Source organism: Palaemon carinicauda, chromosome 34, assembly GCF_036898095.1.
Source record: "Palaemon carinicauda isolate YSFRI2023 chromosome 34, ASM3689809v2, whole genome shotgun sequence".
NCBI lineage: Eukaryota > Metazoa > Arthropoda > Malacostraca > Decapoda > Palaemonidae > Palaemon > Palaemon carinicauda.
Genome location: NC_090758.1, coordinates 78,014,620 through 78,034,619, shown reverse-complemented (window position 1 = coordinate 78,034,619; position 20,000 = coordinate 78,014,620). Strand labels below are relative to the sequence as shown.

Here is a 20,000-nt window from a genome sequence, read left to right as displayed (position 1 = left end):
ACTTTTAACATTATGCAATGGGGTTTGGACATACATGCAGGACTTATTATCATCTTACCATAAACTAATGACATCAAACATGATAAGTTCAATTTGATGTAGGCACATGCTTTAGATTACTGACATGAAGCTCATTGTTAGGCCTATATCATTTTATCAGTAGAGATTACAATATAAATCAGTCAATAGGACTAATAGGCCTGGTCCATATCATTAGGATTTACCCAATATCTTTATAGGCCTATGTCACTTTATCCGAAGAGATTACAATATATATCAGTACTTAGGCCTAGTAGGTCTTGTCCATATCAGTATGTTTTTCCAGCTATCTTTAATAGGCCTACCTGGTTTTGAAACTTATTGGTTTTATAAATCTATATATATTTTTTTTCACCTCAGCATTATCTTTAATTGTGGTACGTGTGCTAGCATAGGTTTTAAAAGTTATGCAGAATTAGGTTAGTTTTAAAAAATCTGGTTAGGTTACACTAAGGCCTAAGCAAAACTGATGAAAACATCCCTTTGCAACTGAAGGATGTAGGAAATAGGAATAAATTAGAAATACAGCATGAAGATATCCTCATTTTTTAAGATCTAGTGTATCGCTACACATCTATTATTGGAATATATTTTAATCGAGAATAACAGATCATTGGACTTTTTTTCAACTACATTCCTTGTCCTATGCTGCATATTTTCTCACTTAAAGTAGTTTTGGCAAATATTTAAAGATGTCCCCCCAAAACTGAAATTTGTAGTTTTGCAGGATAGCAAAGAATATACTTGTAACAAAAACTACAGTCGTATTCAGTGGTAGTTATAGTAAGACTTTGAAATTTAGGTAGACTCGCAGCCTCCCGTATTAGTGAACAGCCTGTTCTGCCTTCGACAACTCAGGAGCATAGTAGACTTGAAATAGCTGGGGGAACACTGAGTACTACAGTTTCTGGGCAGTGTTTAACATGGCAGTCCCCGGGTAACATCATGGGCACGTTGTTCTGAGAACAGTCGAGGGAAATAGCAATCCTAGGATAGTTTAGGCACAATGCTGGCTTGAAACGGCATACGGCATGGGATTGTGAGAAGCAGCAGCTTTAGAAACGTTTAAGACAAAGTATCCTTAGGGGAGTTATGGGTCCAACACCCGTTCATGAGCTGAGTTTAGTTAAGGAGTAATGAGTAAGGCTTACATTGAAATGTAACTTATTTATCAGTGTTACTGTAAAAGATATTTGAAAGGTTGCTTTAAACCTATATTCAAATACAAATATAAAATGTATTTTATATTCATTTTTTTTTAGATTTAGGTAATTTATTACACCCACCCCCTTTATTTATATATGTTGAGGACTATTTTGGAAAACTTTTTTGTGGGGAGGGAAATACAGTGAATCACACTAACCTAACCTACATGAAGGTACCATGTCCTACTTGTACAGTGCCTACCATCCTAACCCTGACATAGGGCACCAAAAAATGATAAGGCTACATGATATATCCTAACCTAGCATCACATATCCTACCAGACATCCCCTCCTATCTTCATCTAGACTGCATTTTAATCATTGTCTTTGTCAGTCCTATGGGGAATATGAATTTCTACAAGAAGGTGACATTTATTGTCACCAAGTAATCCAATCACCTTGCTTAGGTAGCATTTCTGTTTTGGTATGAGCTAATCCCTAGCTACTCCTCATTAGTGTGTTTATCAATGATTTGTCAGCTCATCAGTAGCTATCTGCTATAATACCAGTTATTTGTGTGTGTATGGGGGCTATGGTGTTACATATTTGCCAGCAAATCATTATCTTTTACCTTGTGCGTATGTTCAGCCAGTCAGCTGATGCTAGCTACTGCTGTTGTATCATGAATTTATTAATCAATCAGTAGCTGTTATGTAGTGTGTATGTTGGTGTATAACTTAATGAATTTGTAGATTAATCAGTTACTGGAATTACTCAATACTTACTATCCATTGTGTGTTTGGCTATGACATCTTGAATACGCCAGCAAATAATCATCTGCCATCTAGTATTATTAAAGGTTACCATATCTGTTATCTTGTGCATGGTAGCAATACCAATGATTTACACCTAGCATTTTTATTAGATATTTCTATTATATATTGTTATTTGCTAATTATTTTTGTTAGGGATTGCTGATAATAAGTAGGATAACTATTTATACTTATGATTAAGACACTTGATCCCCTAGTCGAGGCGTCTTCAAAGATTAAGGTGCATCCATTGTGCTAATTGTTATGTTTATGGTATAAATAGATAAGCAGATAGTTGCAGAACTCAGTATTTCATCAGTCCTCCGTCCTATTCCAGGTCTCGGAGTGTAGTCATGGAGGACGGGGCGAGCGTCAGCTCTGCCTCCGGCTCGGCCGGAGCCGGGTCGTCCTCGGCCTCTAGCGTCGGCGAGGAAGTGGTGCTGAGGATCAACGTTCCAGAACTGAAGGTCGAGAAGTGCCTCCAGTTTCACAAGGACGACCTCGTCTGGGATGTCAAACAGCAGGCGCTCGCTGCGCTGCCCAAGGTAAGAGAGAGGTCGTCCTCCGGCAGAAGTCCGTCCTCGGGTCGCGTCCCCCTTTTAGGGGGCGCTTGCCCGAAAGAGAGGGTGTGTGGTGGTGATAGAAGTGGGCGCGGGTGTGCCCCGGGTCCTGTCGAGGTGGACCTCGTATAAAAGGATATCAGGAGATATAGTTTTTGGGTTGCGTTTCCATTTTGAGTATCAACCCCCTTACTAGCCCTAGCTTGAGCCGTGTTAGTCTTTTAACAGCATATTGTTGAAAAATAATATTTTCTTACTCATTTCTATGTGTTTTTGATTTTCGTCCCTGTTTGGTTGTTGTGGCAAACACCCTTTCACAAACTCCCCCTCTCCCTCCCACTCCCCCAACACAATGCTCACTCCTCCCCCCTCCCTCCCCCTTTCTTACGAATTAGCACAAGATAGATTGAGGTTTTAAACTCTTCAACAATGTCCTGTAACTAATGTTTTATTTTATTTTTCCTTTCAAGAGTTCAGCAGCCTGTTGCTATGGTTTTTATAATTAAGAATTTGGTATTTAAGGTCTCTCTGAGTGTTCTGACCCTTGAAACTCACATGCTGTAAATATTGCTGTCTTTTTTTTTAATGACCTGTTGTGTGTAACTATGTTCCCTGTGGAAGAATTTCACTTCCTTGAGTGAGCCTGGGACATCAAATTATGGATTGAAACTTGTTTTAGAGATACAGTAAATAGTATATAGAGTATGTAGTCTTAATTGTCTATTCCATTTACTCTGGATGGTTTTGTCTTCCAGACAAGCTAGAATGACGTAGTATTTTCTCGCTGTAGATAAAAACTTAAGCTTTTTTTTAATCAGATTGGGGCACAGTAGCTTGTCCTGGCCTGGCATTGCCATCCAAGTTTGATCTCAAGACATTTTAGAAGAATATTTAGAATCTCCTAAGGCTCAGTTAATGAAGTCCTTGCTTATCTAAGTCAGAATTGCACACTTCACTGCCGTTTTGATAAAAGATAATAATGTAAATGATTTTTTAAACGTTGTCTGACACATTTTGAAAAAAACACTATCTCGTCTTTCCTTCCCCCACATATTTTTTTAAAAACCTTCATGTGGACTAAGGTCAAAATTTTCAGTTATTTTTAGGGGGTGTATAGGAAAGTTTGAGCCAGACCTGGAAATTTTGAACTTTATATAAACTCAACTCTCTTTTTTCCCTCCATATAGATCAAGGTCAAAAATTTTCAGCTGTTGGTGGGAAATTTTGGAAAATCTATAAATATCTGAAAATTTTGTACCTTCTCTATTTAAATTTTTTTTCCTGATGTTTTCATAAACCGAATACCTCCCTTCCCACCCACCCCCCTCTTTTTTACTCCAGCAGCAAGCACCCCCTCCCCCCTCACACATCTCAGGACTTGTTTTATTAATCTTTTGTTTTTCTAAATTACCCTCTCTGAGTTATAACACAGACACAGCTATAATACAATTAGATTTAATAAGAGACCCTTTTGATAAGCCCTGTTTATGGGTTAAACAAGCCAATGGCTACATTTATCAAAGGGTTGTAAAGCATTAAGTCCACTTTTTGTAAACTGGTTATAAAGCATTAAGTCCACTCTTATAAACTGGCTATAAAGCATCAAGTCCACTTTTTATAAACTGGATATAAAGCATTAAGTCATCTTTTTGTAAACTGGTTATAAAGCATTAAGTCCACTCTTATAAACTGGTTATAAAGCATTAAGTCCACTTTTTGTAAACTGGTTATAAAGCATTAAGTCCACTTTTTGTAAACTGGTTATAAAGCATTAAGTCCACTCTTATAAACTGGCTATAAAGCATCAAGTCCACTTTTTATAAACTGGATATAAAGCATTAAGTCCTCTTTTTGTAAACTGGTTATAAAGCATTAAGTCCACTCTTATAAACTGGTTATAAAGCATTAAGTTCACTTTTTGTAAACTGGTTATAAAGCATCAAGTCCACTTTTTGTAAACTGGTTATAAAGCATTAAGTCTACTCTTATAAACTGGTTATAAAGCATTAAGTCCACTCTTATAAACTGGTTATAAAGCATTAAGTCCACTTTTATAAACTGGTTATAAAGCATTAAGTCCACTCTTATAAACTGGTTATAAAGCATTAAGTCCACTTTTTGTAAACTGGTTATAAAGCATCAAGTCCACTCTTTTAAACTGGCTATAAAGCATTAAGTCCACTCTTTTAAACTGGTTTTAAAGCATTAATTCCACTCTTATAAACTGGTTATAAAGCATTAAGTCCACTTTTTGTAAACTGGATATAAAGCATCAAGTCCACTCTTATAAACTGGTTATAAAGCATTATCCACTCTTATAAACTGGTTATAAAGCATCAAGTCCACTCTTTTAAACTGGCTATAAAGCATTAAGTCCACTCTTTTAAACTGGTTTTAAAGCATTAATTCCACTCTTATAAACTGGTTATAAAGCATTAAGTCCACTTTTTGTAAACTGGATATAAAGCATCAAGTCCACTCTTATAAACTGGTTATAAAGCATTAAGTCCACTCTCTTAAACTGGTTATAAAGCATTAAGTCCACTTTTTATAAACTGGTTATAAAGCATTAAGTCCACTTTTATAAACTGGTTATAAAGCATTAAGTCCACTTTTATAAACTGGCTATAAAGCATTAAGTCCACTCTTATAAACTGGCTATAAAGCATTAAGTCCACTTCTTATAAACTGGTTATAAAGCATTAAGTCCACTCTTATAAACTGGTTATAAAGCATTAAGTCCACTTTTTGTAAACTGGTTATAAAGCATTAAGTCCACTTTTATAAACTGGCTATAAAGCATTACAGCCTCATTGACCGAGAGGTTATAAAACATTAAAACCCACTTATCCAAGGGTTCTAAAAGCCTCAAACCCAATTTTATCAAATATTTATTAAGCTTAAAAGCTACTCTGATAAACTGGCTATAAAGCCATTTAAACCCTCTTCTCTAACTGGTTATTAAGACTATCAAATATCCTGTTTAAGTTGGTTGTACAAACACTGGTTATAAAGACTATTAAAAATCCTATTTTGACTGGGCACCAAGATACTAAACCCCTATTTTAACGGGTTAAGGCTTGAAATTCCCAATTTGACTGGTTATAGAGACTTGGAATTCCCAATTTCACTGGTTATAAAGACTAGAAATTACCAATTTCACTGGTTATAATGACCTGAAATTCCTAATTTCACTGGTTATTAGGACTTGAATTCCCAATTTCACTGGTTATAATGACTTGAAATTCCCAATTTGTCTGATTTATAGACTTGATATTCCCAATTTCACTGGTATAAAGACTTGAAATTCCCAATGTCACATGTTATAAAGACGTGAAATTCCCAATGTCACTGGTTATAATGACTTGAAATTCCCAATTTCACTGGTTATAAAGACTTGAAATTCCCAATTTCATTGGTTACAAAGAGTTAAAATTCCCAATTTCACTGGTTATAAAGACTTGAAATTCCCAATTTGACTGATTATAAAGACTTGAAATTCCCAATTTCACTGGTTATAAAGACTGGAAATTCCCAATTTCACTGGTTATAAAGACATGAAATTCCCAATTTCACTGGTTATAAAGACTGGAAATTCCCAATTTCACTGGTTATAAAGACATGAAATTCCCAATTTCACTGGTTATAAAGACTTGAAATTCCCAATATCACTGGTTATAGAGACTTAGAATTCCCAATTTCACATGTTATAAAGACTAGAAATTACCAATTTCATTGGTTATAATGACCTGAAATTCCTAATTTCACTGGTTATTAGGACTTGAATTCCCAATTTCACCAGTTATAATGACTTGAAATTCCCAATTTCACTGGTTATAAAGACTTGAAATTCCCAATTTGACTGACTATAAAGACTTTAAATTCCCAATTTCATTGGTTACAAAGACTTAAAATTCCCAATTTCACTGGCTATAAAGACTTGAAATTCCCAATTTCATTGGTTACAAAGAGTTAAAATTCCCAATTTCACTGGTTCTAAAGACTTGAAATTCCCAATTTCATTGGTTACAAAGAGTTAAAATTCCCAATTTCACTGGTTCTAAAGACTTGAAATTCCCAATTACACTGGTTCTAAAGACTTTAAATTCCCAATTTCTCTGGTTACAAAAACTTGAAATTCCCAATTTCTCTGGTTACAAAGACTTGAAATTCCCAATTTCACTGGTTCTAAAGACTTGAAATTCCCAATTTCACTGGTTATAAAGACTTTGAATTCCCAATTTCTCTGGTTACAAAGACTTAAAATTCCCAATTTCATTGGTTATAAAGACTTGAAATTCCCAATTTCACTGGTTATAAAGACTTTAAATTCCCAATTTCATTGGTTATAAAGACTTGAAATTCCCAATTTCACTGGTTTTAATGACTTGAAATTCCCAATTTCACTGGTTTTAATGACTTGAAATTCCCAATTTCACTGGACATAAAAACTTAAAATTCCCATTTTAACTGGATATAAAGACTTGAAATTCCAATTTCACTGGTTATAAAGACTAGAGATTCCCAATTTCACTGGTTATAAAGAGTTAAAATTCCCAATTTCACTGGTTATAAAGACCTGAAATTCCCAATTTCACTGGTTATATGGTTTAATGAAATTGAACCCTATTTTTATGGGTTTAAATGCACTGTTTGAAAATGCTATTGAACCCCAAGTGTTACTGGTTAAAAGTAATATTGAACCCCATTTTCCAATGGTTATAGATGCAATTGAACCCCAATTTTGTTTAGATTTTTATAATCATTTAATAACAGTAAACTATAGTTCTAATAATCTGGCATATTTTGGTAACGTCTCAGCTTGGTGATCGCCAGACTGGGGTTCGAGTCCAGCTCAAGATCGTTCATTCCTTTGGTCGCTGCAACCTCACCAGACCGACAATGTTTGCTGCAAGATTCACTACTGGTTATTTTTTCTGTGGCTTTTATCCGGACCTGTCACTGACATGAGTGGCTGCTATAAATCTTGATTTTGATCTTCCTGAGGTCGAGTGCTGAAGTCTCTCAGTCTCCCCCCCCCTCTCTCTCTTTCTCTCTCTCTCTCTCTCTCTCTCTCTCTCTCTCTCTCATGGTTCGAATCCTGGCTCAAGACGGAGCTAACTAGAATATTCTCTTAAAAAATCCAATGCACAGCTTATATTCGACAAACTCTCTCTCTCTCTCTCTCTCTCTCTCTCTCTCTCTCTCTCTCTCTCTCCTTGGTGTGATTATCACAACATCCCTCCTTGCCTGGAGTCCTAAGTTCTAGTCATCAAGAAAAGTTATCTCAAACCCTCTGATCTTCAGTCAACCTACTCTATGGATGATATACTTGAGAGAGAGAGAGAGAGAGAGAGAGAGAGAGAGAGAGAGAGAGAGAGAAAGGGGATCTTCTGACGAGGTTATCCTCAATAACCATAGGAGGAAATCATTCATTTGTCTTACACAGCATCAACTCTATTGGCTGTCTAGGTACCATGATTATAAGGTAACATTCCTCTTTCCATGTTATTATTATTATCAATAGTATCGCCATTCAAAATCCTTAAAAGGAAGACCTTTCGTGTTCTTTTATTCATAATTCATACAAAATTCATTTCACTTTCCTTATTTCCTTTCCTTACTGGGCTATTTTCCCTATTGGAGCCCTTGGGCTTATAGTATCTTGCTTTTTCAATTACGGTTGTAGCTTGGCTAGTAATAATAATAATAATAACGGCCTTGTATCCAATCAGTGAAAGACAATAAATGAATATGAGTAAAACTCGCAACAAACCATGAGGTAGCATCCTGATGCGAGCGGCAGTGGGCCACAACGAGGCAATAGCGAGGAGAATGAGATGAAGCTCTCTCCTTCGCCATGGCCTGAAAGGGGTCTGAGAAAATCCACTTCATTTCGTATGCATTAAACTCTCAGTCGGTTCTGATGTAGGGGGAGGGAGTTGGAGGGGGAGTGGGTTTAGGGAACTAGAGAGAGGGGGGTGGAGGTTGTGGAAGGGGTGAGTGAATGTTTCCAAAGGGTTTCAGGGGGGAGGGGGGAGGATATGGTAGGGGATTGGGTAAGGTGGTTAAATGGGGTTTGTAGAGAGAGTCTCTCTCTCTCTCTCTCTCTCTCTCTCTCTCTCTCTCTTTCACGTAACTGCAATGTTTTCCCAAAATTTCACTTGGTTGCTGAATGGTCTCACAGGCCCCATCGCCTGGATATATAGCCCAAAATTTTGAATCCAGTCCAGTCACCAACTATAGTCCATTTCTTTTAGCGATGCATATTTGCACCGACTCGCGGCGGTGCCCTTTTAGCTCGGAAAAGTTTCCGGATCGCTGATTGGTTGGACAAGATAATTCTAATCAATCAGCGATCAGGAAACTTTTCCGAGCTAAAAGGGCACCGCCGCGAGTCGGTGCAAATATGCATCACTAAAAGATATGGACTATAGCTGCTAAACATCCAAGTCTTTTTGTTCTGGCATTAGGTGGTTGGTTCAATTTTTTATTGCCTACTGCTCCATTATCTTCCAAATGGATGATCTGTCTCCTCAAATGCACCTTTGCTCATGATAAGGTATACTCAGGAATTTTCTATCTTCTTCAGTGTACCCTAGTTCCTCTAACTTCTATCAGCCAAGAAGTATGGTTGTTACATTCTCAGGGCCTCGACTTAAGTAGGTTATTGAAGGTCTCATTACTCCATTAGCATTGAGTCACACATGACTTGTCCTAGCTGAGCTATACTGCTAAGGATAATTACAAATTATCTGTTGTCGTTTTTACAAGAGAGGAGTTGAATATATTCTCCTGTCCTCCACTTTCATCAATATTTGGGGTCTTCATAAGTTTTGCATTCCTGTTCTTATATCTGTCTACCTTGAGTTGAGTTAGGGCAATAGGTTGTAAAAGTAGTCTAGGGAGATATATGAAGGAAAGGATGAGATAGAAAAGGAAAAAATCAATACAACTTTTGTATGAGGGCCTTGTATCCAATCAGTGTAAGACAATAAATGAATATGAGTAAAACTATTAACAAACCATGGGGTAGCATCCTGATGCGAGCGGCAGTGGGCCACAACGAGGCCATAGCCAGAAGAATGAGATGAGGCTCTCCTTCGGAGTGGCCTGAATGGGGTCTGAGAAAATCCACTTCATTTCCTATCCCATGGTACATGTCGTTTGATAACTCTTATCGCGGAGAGTAGTCTGGGCATGTTTAATTCTTCACCTTTACGTCCAAACTTTGGAACTCTTGCCTTTCTCCTGTTATCCACAACTATCTTCAGCCCTTTGAGAGGTTCATCTGGCACTTCCTCCTGAGTTGAGAGGTTCATCTGGCACTTCCTCCTGAGTCAGGACCCATCCGTGTCTCCTCCAGTTCTGGGCTAGGTACAGACACTGGGCGGTTAGTCTCATTGGCCTGTGTATTCCTCACCTTTACGTCCAAGCTCAACTCTTACCATTCTTCTGTTATCCACAACTCTAAATCTTCAGACCTTTGAGAGGTTGGTCTGGCACTTCCTCCTGAGTCGGGACCCATCCGTGTCTCCTCCAGTTCTGGGCTAGGTACAGACACTGGGTGGTTAGTCTCATTGGCCTTCCAAGCTTAACTCTTACCATTCTCCTGTTATCCACAACTATCTTCAGCCCTTTGAGAGGTTGATCTGGCACTTCCTCCCGAGTCTTGACCCATCCGTGTCTCCTCCATTTCTGTGCTTGGTACAGACACTGGGCGGTTAGTCTCAGTGGCCTGTACAAACTTAATTAGTCAGTAAAGGAAATCATTGTGAAATTGATAAGCATTACTCTTATCTAGGTGAATCACACATGATTATAGAAATTACTGTATTTAGACAGTTCCTGGTCTAAGATATGTTATTTTCATCCTAGTTATTATACCCTTATTGATAAACAAATAGATTTTAGGTTTTTAAAGCAATTACATATTAGATTCAATTTCCATATGCTGTGGTTGTTTGACAGATATCATATATATTCAATTATATTGCCAATCCAAAATATTAGAATATGGAACTCTTGTGATAGGTTAAGTTGAGAACACACTTAACGTTAAGTTAGACTAAATGCTCAAGATTTGGCATCTGTGTGGCAGTTTAGGTTAGGGAAACCAAATCTCATCTCATCTATTTAGGTTAGGTTAGGTTATCAAGATTAGGTTCTAGCATTCCTGTAAAAAGTCTCTAAACTATAAGGTAAAGTAATGCTAGGTTGTAGCACCCAGGGTCAACAGCTCTCTATATAGTTCGCGAAAAAATCTATTTTTGGGTGAGATGGCCATGACGTCCTGATGGAAGGTTCCTTTAGTAGCAGATAGTTCACTGCACTTATCATCTATTAGTGTGCCTATTTCCCATTTGTATGGGGTAACACAGTTGCCCTCTTTTGAAGGACTTTGCTTTGGCTTTGGGGTGGACTGTAGTCCCGACCGGCTGCCCTGGCCGCTATTGCTAGACCCCGGTAGCGTATGTTTGTGTTTCTAGTTAGGTTATTGAGGAAGGCTTGATTAATCCTACTGAACTTAATTTTGAATAAATCTCTTTGGCTCCACTACAAATTTAACTTGTTGCATGATTTATTTATACTGTCTGTTAGGTTAGGCTAGGTAATGTGAAGTAACCTAAAAGAGTGAAAGAACTCCAAAGGTGAGGATAATGATTGTTAATAATTATCATAATTATTATTTTTACCATGTTTTTTTTTTAGTAAATCTGGGTAAAAAAACATTTATTGGGGGACAACAAAGTGAAGGTTTAGTAAAGTAATAAAAATAATTTATGACAAGGAACAAAAAAAGTGCTTTTTAAAGTTTGACATAAGACAGAATAAGCTATAACCATTCTAAAGAATTAAACAAGCCAGTGAAACCTTACCTTGGTTAATACGTGGACCCATGTTGACCCAATATAGAAGTTGAAACTGAGCTATTATATCCCCAAAAATTCCTCCATTTACCAATTCTTCCACACATAACAACTTTCTCCCAATTAATCCCCAAGACATCCAAGTATATGTTATGTTTCTTTAATTTCCGATACGGCTTTCTTTCTTTCTAACTTTCCGAGTGTTCTCGACAACATGGATTGAAAAAGAATGCGGATTTAGATTAAGAGACTTAGTTTAAGTGGATAAATTTATGGATAAGAATAACTATTATAAAATCCATCGGGATGAAACTTTAGACAATCGATGGAACTCTGGTCAATCCTAGTTGTACGAACACAACACGTCCCGACGCGGACATCCCCTTCTTTTTCTTCTTCATCTCACATTTTGTTTGTCGACTACAGTGATGGACACAGGAAACCAATTCGACGCCACAATAGTCGTGTCCAGGCACATGTTTTTAACCCCTAAGGCCCGGGAACTTACTTGAAAGCTTTTTGCACACTGCTGTTAAGCACAACAAGAGACAAAGGTTTAGTTTCCTTTATTTGGTAAATGTGACTTTTAAATGAGTAATCTTCTGCATCCTGTTTTATCTTTTAATCAAGGCATTTTTCATGGGGGGTCAGTCACTGTCATTGCTACTATGACTAGTCATACTGTGCACGTCAGAGCAGCATAGGTGGAGCATACTAAGCATACTTGAGTAGACGCTATAGATGTGTTGACACAAGCTCGTTTATGAACAGCCGCAACCGCTTTGAGATTCCCGTGAGAAGCGGCTGTGGACCGGGAGAGAGTAAGCAGCAAGTACACCACAAAACCTCCAATCTTTGGTCGTATTCATACAGGCGGGAATTTTGCAGGTCAAAGCAGGAGCAGTGCGAAGCTTCGATTGGAAATACATTAAATCCAACGGGACCATGCTAGCAAGCGTCTTCAACTCTGTATGGATGGTCTCGTTAGGATCGGTGTATTTTTAATTCGAGATTTAACTTGCCTCCGCCTGCGCATGCTAAATGCCCGCCTGCGTAGAGAGTCTTAAGCCAAGAGATTATCTATTGGTTTATAATGGCACACTCTTTTGAATGCTTCCTAACCGATAACCTGGAAGGTTTTGGCCTGAGAGAGTCGGAGAGAGCGAGTCTTCAGTACACCATGAGCTTCCCCTCTCAGTGCATGAATATTGGAGTTTTTCTTGGTGTATTGCGATACTCTCCTCGTGTCGGTGAGCTCCTTTACGTGGAATCTCAAACGTAGCTGTTAGCTTTTTATATAACATCATAGATGAAGATAAGTTAGTCATTTTGCTTGTAGATTGTTGCAAATATTTATTACATCTTTTGGCAGCAGCATTGTCATGTACAAGCCTATAAGACAGAAAGTGAGGCTGTTGATTATGCCTGGACACAAGTGTTGTGTATTTCTTGGCAGTTGAATAGCAAACACATTGGCACTTAATTCTTTTTTAAAAAAAGCAACCCTGATTGGCTTTGGCTTGCGTTTTACATTTTAACCCTAATATGATTTTGCCCATTTCTTTTAGTTGTCCTAATAGTTTTAATTATGTTGCCCCCATTATTAGTTTTTTGGTTGTAGTTTTTTTTTTAGTTATTTGGTGAGACGACGGACTTAGACTTCAGCCACACGAAACTCCTTGCATTACTTTTCACGTCGCCATTGTTCGTTGAATTACGTGTCTGTTTGCGTCACTGCTTGATCTAAGCTGTCGGCAGTGCATGCCTCCCTCGTCTCACCAGGAGTGGTGATATCCCAGGGGCTAATCCCCCCTGGAGTATTACCAGACATGAACACCCACCCCCTCCCCCTCCCCCCCGTTTTTCCATACGCACTTGTAAGTGTGTCTGTAACCAGCAGCTTCCCATTTTCCCTGGTGGTTTGGCTAACGTTTTCCTTTTTTCTCCCATTTTCTATTCCCTCCAGGTGGCGCTGTGGTATCGGGTATGTAGTCCCGTCCATCGTGCATGCCCCAAATGTGCTTGTGTATATCTAATTAATCCATTGCTCTTGATATGTTGACATGTTGGTTATGGTTCAACTTAAAGCAAAAGATGTTTACTGTTTTGCACGTGCTTAAATTTCTGTTGCTAATTGGCCAGCGTATTTTCCCTCAGGTGTGATCTCAATATGTACAGATTGTACAGTACTCCTTATTTATAAAAAGTACGCACCTACGTCAATGGCATCCTGTAAACTGTATGGTTAATTGCTAAGGAGCTTTAGCCAAGGATTGTACGTTGCGTACAGATTGAGAGCACACCTTCATGCATATGGTATCTGTTCCTTTAGTGTATAAGACTCTACTATGGCTTTGAAGAGTTGTTTATGAAATATATCCCTCACTTTGTAACAATACTTTGTCATGGTACGAAAGCATCTGTGTTTGTCTCAGCATTTGCAATCTCCATTTTCCTATCAGACTGTGTTGTCTAAAAGCTGTTGCTTCCGGCTATTTTTACGTTAGTATGTTGTCGACGGTTTGTGCGACGAAAGCGAGCCATCCGAACTTTTTTCCTCGCAGAAAAATAGTTTGCGTGCTTGCTCGCAGAATCGGACAAGGTACCAACGGGTCTAAAGATATTTTTTCTTAAATTGCTAGATCCAGATAACATTTTTTTTCCCTCCAATATTTTACCTTATGTTCTCAACTACCCCATGAGCCAAACTGGCCAGAGATTGCATGAACAATAAAGAACATGCCCTCATGAGATCCCTCCTAAGCCTTTTCAAATATTGTTACGAAAGGCCCGACTGCTGGCACTGCAATGCGGTTACTTTCGGGTGCATTGTTTTCTGGCATTTTGTAAACATGGCTTGAAATACCTGGCACTGGGTGTGTATAGAGTTCCCCCCAGTTGTTATGAGATTAAATGGTGGTGTGACCCCCCCTCCCCTACCTCTCCCTGCAGTTCCTGAGTCATCTCAACTGGCCGAATGTTCAGCCCTGCAGTGAATCCAGGTAACTCGGAGTCCCGCTGTGTATATACGTATATACATCCGCTATGAATATGTATACTGTCTCCATATGCAACATTGTACAGCTTCCTTGTGAACCAGTTTGTCCGATAGTGTGTACATAATATACTTCCAAGGGTACGAGCAATCTTTACTGAGACCCGAAGACGTTGTTGTGTATCGTAGTTCAGATCGTGTCAGTATCAAGATAGTTTTGAGCCCGGCAACCCACGCAAGGCGCAGGTGGTTTGTTGCGTAATTGATGGATACCTGAGACTTCGATACAATAATTCACGAAGCCTGGTGTTTTCCTTATTATGTATATCATATTTTTCTATGGCATTATAAATGTTAAATTTATGAATAAGAATTTTTAGGGTATTTTAGTTAACCGTGCTTTTATAACCCAAGTCTTGTACGTAACACACTCGTTTACTCCTCATACGAATGAGCTCCACTTACTTCCATGTGTCATTTTCTCCAGGTATTTTCTGATGTATCGAGGTATTTCAAGATGACCAAATGTTTAGTAATTTGTATTTTTCCCCCCTGACAATCACTGGCAACTTTTGTATGCTGATAGGACTCAAAAAGGTTCTTTATATGATATATGTCCTCTTCAACTTTACATTTAGTTTTGTTCTTAGACTGAACAGTATGTTTTCACTTTTGAGTACAAGACAAAGCCACGAATCCGTAGACATGATGCATTTTCAGAATGTGTCCAGAGTTGATTTGAGAATTAAATATCTAAAGCAGTATTCTTTCTGGAAGCATTTGGCAACTTTTAATCCAACAATCGAGCTGGATGCCAAATATTTCCAGAGGAATGCGTATCGGATACTGGAGACATTTGGCAACTAATCCAACAAGCGTGTTTGATGCCAAACGCCTCCAGTTAATCATCTTTGGATTTGTCTTTGCTTATACATTTATATATATATATATATATATATATATATATATATATTATATATATATATATATATATATATATATATATATTTACTTTTGAGTATGTAGATAGACCTCAAACACCTTTTGCTTTAGAAATAGGTCCTTCATTTGACCATATATAAACTATCACCTGGCTAACTTGTACATAATCGTATGCTAGGTGTTCTCACGAGAGAGGGATTGTCAGGGTTACTGAATCCATAGGAATAAGGTAAGTTGGAAATGTGGTTATTTTCAAGATTGTTAAAGACTTGGTGAAGTTTGAAGGTTTAATATTTTCATGACTTGTTATTAAAAATGTAGGTATTTTTCGGTGTTTTGAAGCTGTTGAACGTTTTACTCATTTTTTTTTTTAGTTATGATTCAGTTATAATGTCTGTATTTGTTTGGTACAATACAGTAACTGTATTGAATCAGTTACAATAGTCTGAATTGTGTCTTACAAAAAGAACTTTCCTATGTATGGAGGTTACAGTGTTTTATACATTGAAATTGCAAGGACTGTATTACCTCTCCAAAGTAATACATATTTTAACAGGGCAATGTTTATCCTTGAATATTTTTATATTGGAAATACGGAGACTTTATGTAGGAAGACAAAGCATCGTATCGTAGTTTTACTCATATTTGTTTTCAGTCCACATTTATGCTTTCTCTATTAAATTCTTCTATCACTTTTGGTATTCCTCCCATGATTCACTAAACGCAACTATGCAAATCTTAAGTTCTTTATCTTGTATTATGTAGTAAGACAAAGCAACGTACGCTAGTTTTACTCATATTCGTTTCAGTCCACATTTCTGCTTTCTCTATTAACTTCTTCTATCACCTTTGATATACCTCCGATGATCCACTAAACAAATCTATGCAAATCTCTAAGTTCCTTCCCTTGGTTTATGTAGCGAGACAAAGGAACGTATCGTAGTTTTACTCATATTCGTTTTCAGTCCACATTTCTACTTACTCTATTAAATTCATCTATCACCTTTGGTATTCCTCCCATGATTCACTAAACACAACTATACAAATCTCTAAGTTCCTTTCCTTGGTTTATGTAGTACGACTAAAGCAACGTACGCTAGTTTTACTCATATTTGTTTTCAGTCCTACATTTCTACTCTATTAAAGTCTTCTATTACCTTTTTGTAATTCCTCCAATGATTCACTAAACACAACTAAGAAAATCCTAAGTTCTTTATCTTGTATTATGTAGTAAGACAAAGCAACGTACGCTAGTTTTACTCATATTCGTTTTCAGGCCTACATTTCTGTTTTCTCCATTCAAATCTTCTATCGTTTGTAATTCCTCTCATGATTCACTGAACACAACTAAGAAAATCTTAAAAGTTCCTCATCTTGTATTATCATAAGATCTTCAAGTAAGTTTGTTCTGTAATTTCCTTCAATGATAATTTGTGGTTAATTGGTGGTTAGCCAGTTAATTACAGTCGAGGTAACTCAAGAAAATATAATTTTAGTCAAGGTCATTCTAAAGATTTTCCTTCTGTGAATGCTGACGAAGGTACATTGTAAGGACACCGAATTGCAAGTAACCAGAAACATGTAATGAAATAATACAGATGTCAAATTGTAGCTCTGAGGGAGCGGAATACATATATATAAGAAGCCACGGTGTGGTGAAAGGAGAATTTAGAGGAATGGACAATTTGTTGAATTTCTGAACGACGGAGGGAGCGGTGTCCTTACAACATCAGTAGATTTACTATAACTGTTATTCGTAATTTTGATGTGTTTGTGACCTTCATTCACAAATCCTGCTTCAACATGGCCGCGTTATCAATGAACTAAGTAGAACTTTTTTATAACTTTCCATTGTTCCGAGTTGTCACATGTCATTCTGCGACTTAGGATGCTTATCAGTTGGGTTGTAAAACTTACTGCGTTCGCTCTGACAGTCATATAAACAGCTTACTCTTGGATCTGTTACTTATAACTTCTACTGTCAATGTTTAGAACTGTACTCTGGGTCTGTGACTTGATTCTTATCTTCATGGATGACTCTTGGACTGTTACTTGTAACTTGTACTATCAATGTTTAGAACTGTACTCTGGGTCTATGACTTGATTCTTATCTTCATAGATGAAATGTGAGTTGATTAACTTTTGGAGCCATTTCAAATCATGGAAAGGAAGTAAAGGGGTAACTTTTACAATCCAAGGGTACTGGACACATAAGTCTCCCATAAATCAAAAGTAACCATAAATGGATTTAATTACATAATCATATCTTAATTGATCCACTTTTAGCTATACAGAACATAAGTTTAGCCTTTGGAACTTTACACCATCTTCTGTTTTCCTTGATATTGAAACATATATTAATTCATTGTACATTTTTCACTTATATTATTTCTGAGCTGGTGGAAATGTTGTCATGTTTACCCTCCCGTTATTATTATTATTATTATTATTATTATTATTATTATTACTAGCCAAGCTACAACCCTAGTTTGAAAAGCAAGATGCTATAAGCCCAAGGGCTCCAACAGGGAAAAATAGCCCTGTGAGGAAAGGAAATAAGGAAATAAATAAATGATGAGAATAACGTTATTGAATACAAATTACTTTGCCTAAAAAGTATTTATCTATTAAAATATTTAATTATTTTAAAAATACTTTGCTTAAAAGACAAGATGTATCTGAAATTATTTTTTATTGTCCAATTTTTTATTTATTTGATTATTCATTTAATAATTTCCCTAAGACAGTGGATACAAAATAAGAACTATTCAAAATAGTGAAGTTCGTGTCTCTGATGAGAGTACATATGTCGATTAATCAAAAACCCGACATGCGCTACAGACGTGTACCTGACCTCGGCTGATAAGAGGGGCTGTACTGTAGGTCAGGTGATGGCGGTATCTATACCTGTATTGTTTTGGTTTCAGGTTTCATGCCCCTTACTAAATTCTGAATGCCTGTTATCTGTATGAAGCTGGTATGATCACCAGATACTCTCCGAAGTGGTACCTGAATGAAACGTGTTCTTATCAGGTACCTCAAACAATGTAACTTGTACAAATAGGTGGTAGTACTTGTACAAAACAGGTGGTACCTGTACAAGTGTCATCGCCAGGTACTCTGGCACCTATATGAAAAGGTTGTTCATATCAAATACTTCACTGGTACCTGTTCAAAACGTGTCATCACCAGGCACTTGCCGAAGTGGTACCTGTACGAAACAGGTGCTTCACCAGGTGTTTTCCAAGGTGGTACCTGTACGAAACAGGTGCTTCACCAGGGACTTTCCGAAGTGGTACCTGTACGAAACAGGTGTCCTCACTAAGTGTTTTCCGAAGTGGTACCTGTATGAAATAGGTGTCCTACTAAGTGGTTTCCGAAGTGGTACCTTTATGAAACAGGGTCCTCACAGATGTCTTCCAAAGTGATACCTGTACGAAACAGGTGTCCTCACTAAGTGTTTTCCAAAGTGGTACCTGTATGAAATAGGTGTCCTACTAAGTGTTTTCCGAAGTGGTACCTGTTCAACAGGTGTCCTCACAGATGTCTTCCAAAGTGATACCTGTATGAAACAGGTGTCCTCACTAAGTGTTTTCCAAAGTGGTACCTGTACGAAACAGGTGTCCTCACAGGTGTCTTCCAAAGTGATATCTGTATGAAACAGGTGTCTTCCAAGGTGGTACCCGTACAAAACAGGTGCCTCACCAGGTGTCTTCCAAAGTGGTACCTGTACGAAACAGGTGTCCTCACAGGTGTCTTCCAAAGTGATATCTGTATGAAACAGGTGTCTTCCAAGGTGGTACCCGTACAAAACAGGTGCCTCACCAGGTGTCTTCCAAAGTGGTACCTGTACGAAACAGGTGTCCTCACAGGTGTCTTCCAAAGTGATACCTTTATGAAACTGGTGTCATCATCAGATACTTTCCAAAGTGGTACCTGTACGAAACAGGTGTCCTCACAGGTGTTTTCCTATGTGGTACCTGTACGAAACATGTCCTCACCAGGTGTCTTCCAAAGTGGTACCTGTACGAAACAGGTGTCTTCCAAAGTGATATCTGTATGAAATAGGTGTCCTCACAGGTGTCTTCCAAGGTGGTACTCGTACGAAACAGGTGCCTCACCAGGTGTTTTCCAAGGTGGTACCTGTATGAAACAGGTGTCCTCACAGGTGTTTTCCAAAGTGGTACCTGTATGAAACAGGTTTCCTACTAAGTGTTTTCCAAAGTGGTACCTGTATGAAACAGGTGTCTTCCAAAGTGGTACCTGTATGAAACAGGTTTCCTACTAAGTGTTTTCCAAAGTGGTACCTGTATGAAACAGGTTTCCTACTAAGTGTTTTCCAAAGTGGTACCTGTATGAAACAGGTGTCTTCCAAAGTGGTACCTGTATGAAACAGGTGTCCTCACAGGTGTCTTCCAAAGTGGTACCTGTATGAAACAGGTGTCTTCCAAAGTGGTACCTGTATGAAACAGGTGTCCTCACAGGTGTCTTCCAAAGTGGTACCTGTATGAAACAGGTGTCCTCACAGGTGTCTTCCAAAGTAATACCTGTATGAAACTGGTGTCATCACCAGGTACTTTCCAAAGTGGTACCTGTATGAAACAGGTGTCCTTACAGTTGTCTTCCAAAGTGGCACC

At 37.9% G+C, this 20,000-nt stretch overlaps 1 protein-coding gene across 5 annotated transcripts in view; it reads left to right on the top strand.

Annotated features, from left to right (window-relative positions):
* The window catches only part of LOC137626496 (protein shank-like), a 76,460-nt gene that overhangs the window by 1,316 nt on the left and 55,144 nt on the right, over positions 1 to 20,000 (top strand). For 4 of the 5 annotated variants that reach the window (XM_068357524.1, XM_068357523.1, XM_068357521.1 and 1 more), the window contains exons 2-3: positions 2,334 to 2,541; positions 13,393 to 13,410. In XM_068357524.1, coding sequence (XP_068213625.1) covers positions 2,334 to 2,541; positions 13,393 to 13,410 — 226 coding nt within the window. The remainder of the gene's footprint in view (positions 1 to 2,333; positions 2,542 to 13,392; positions 13,411 to 20,000) is intronic. The other variant, XM_068357522.1, reaches the window with a different exon arrangement.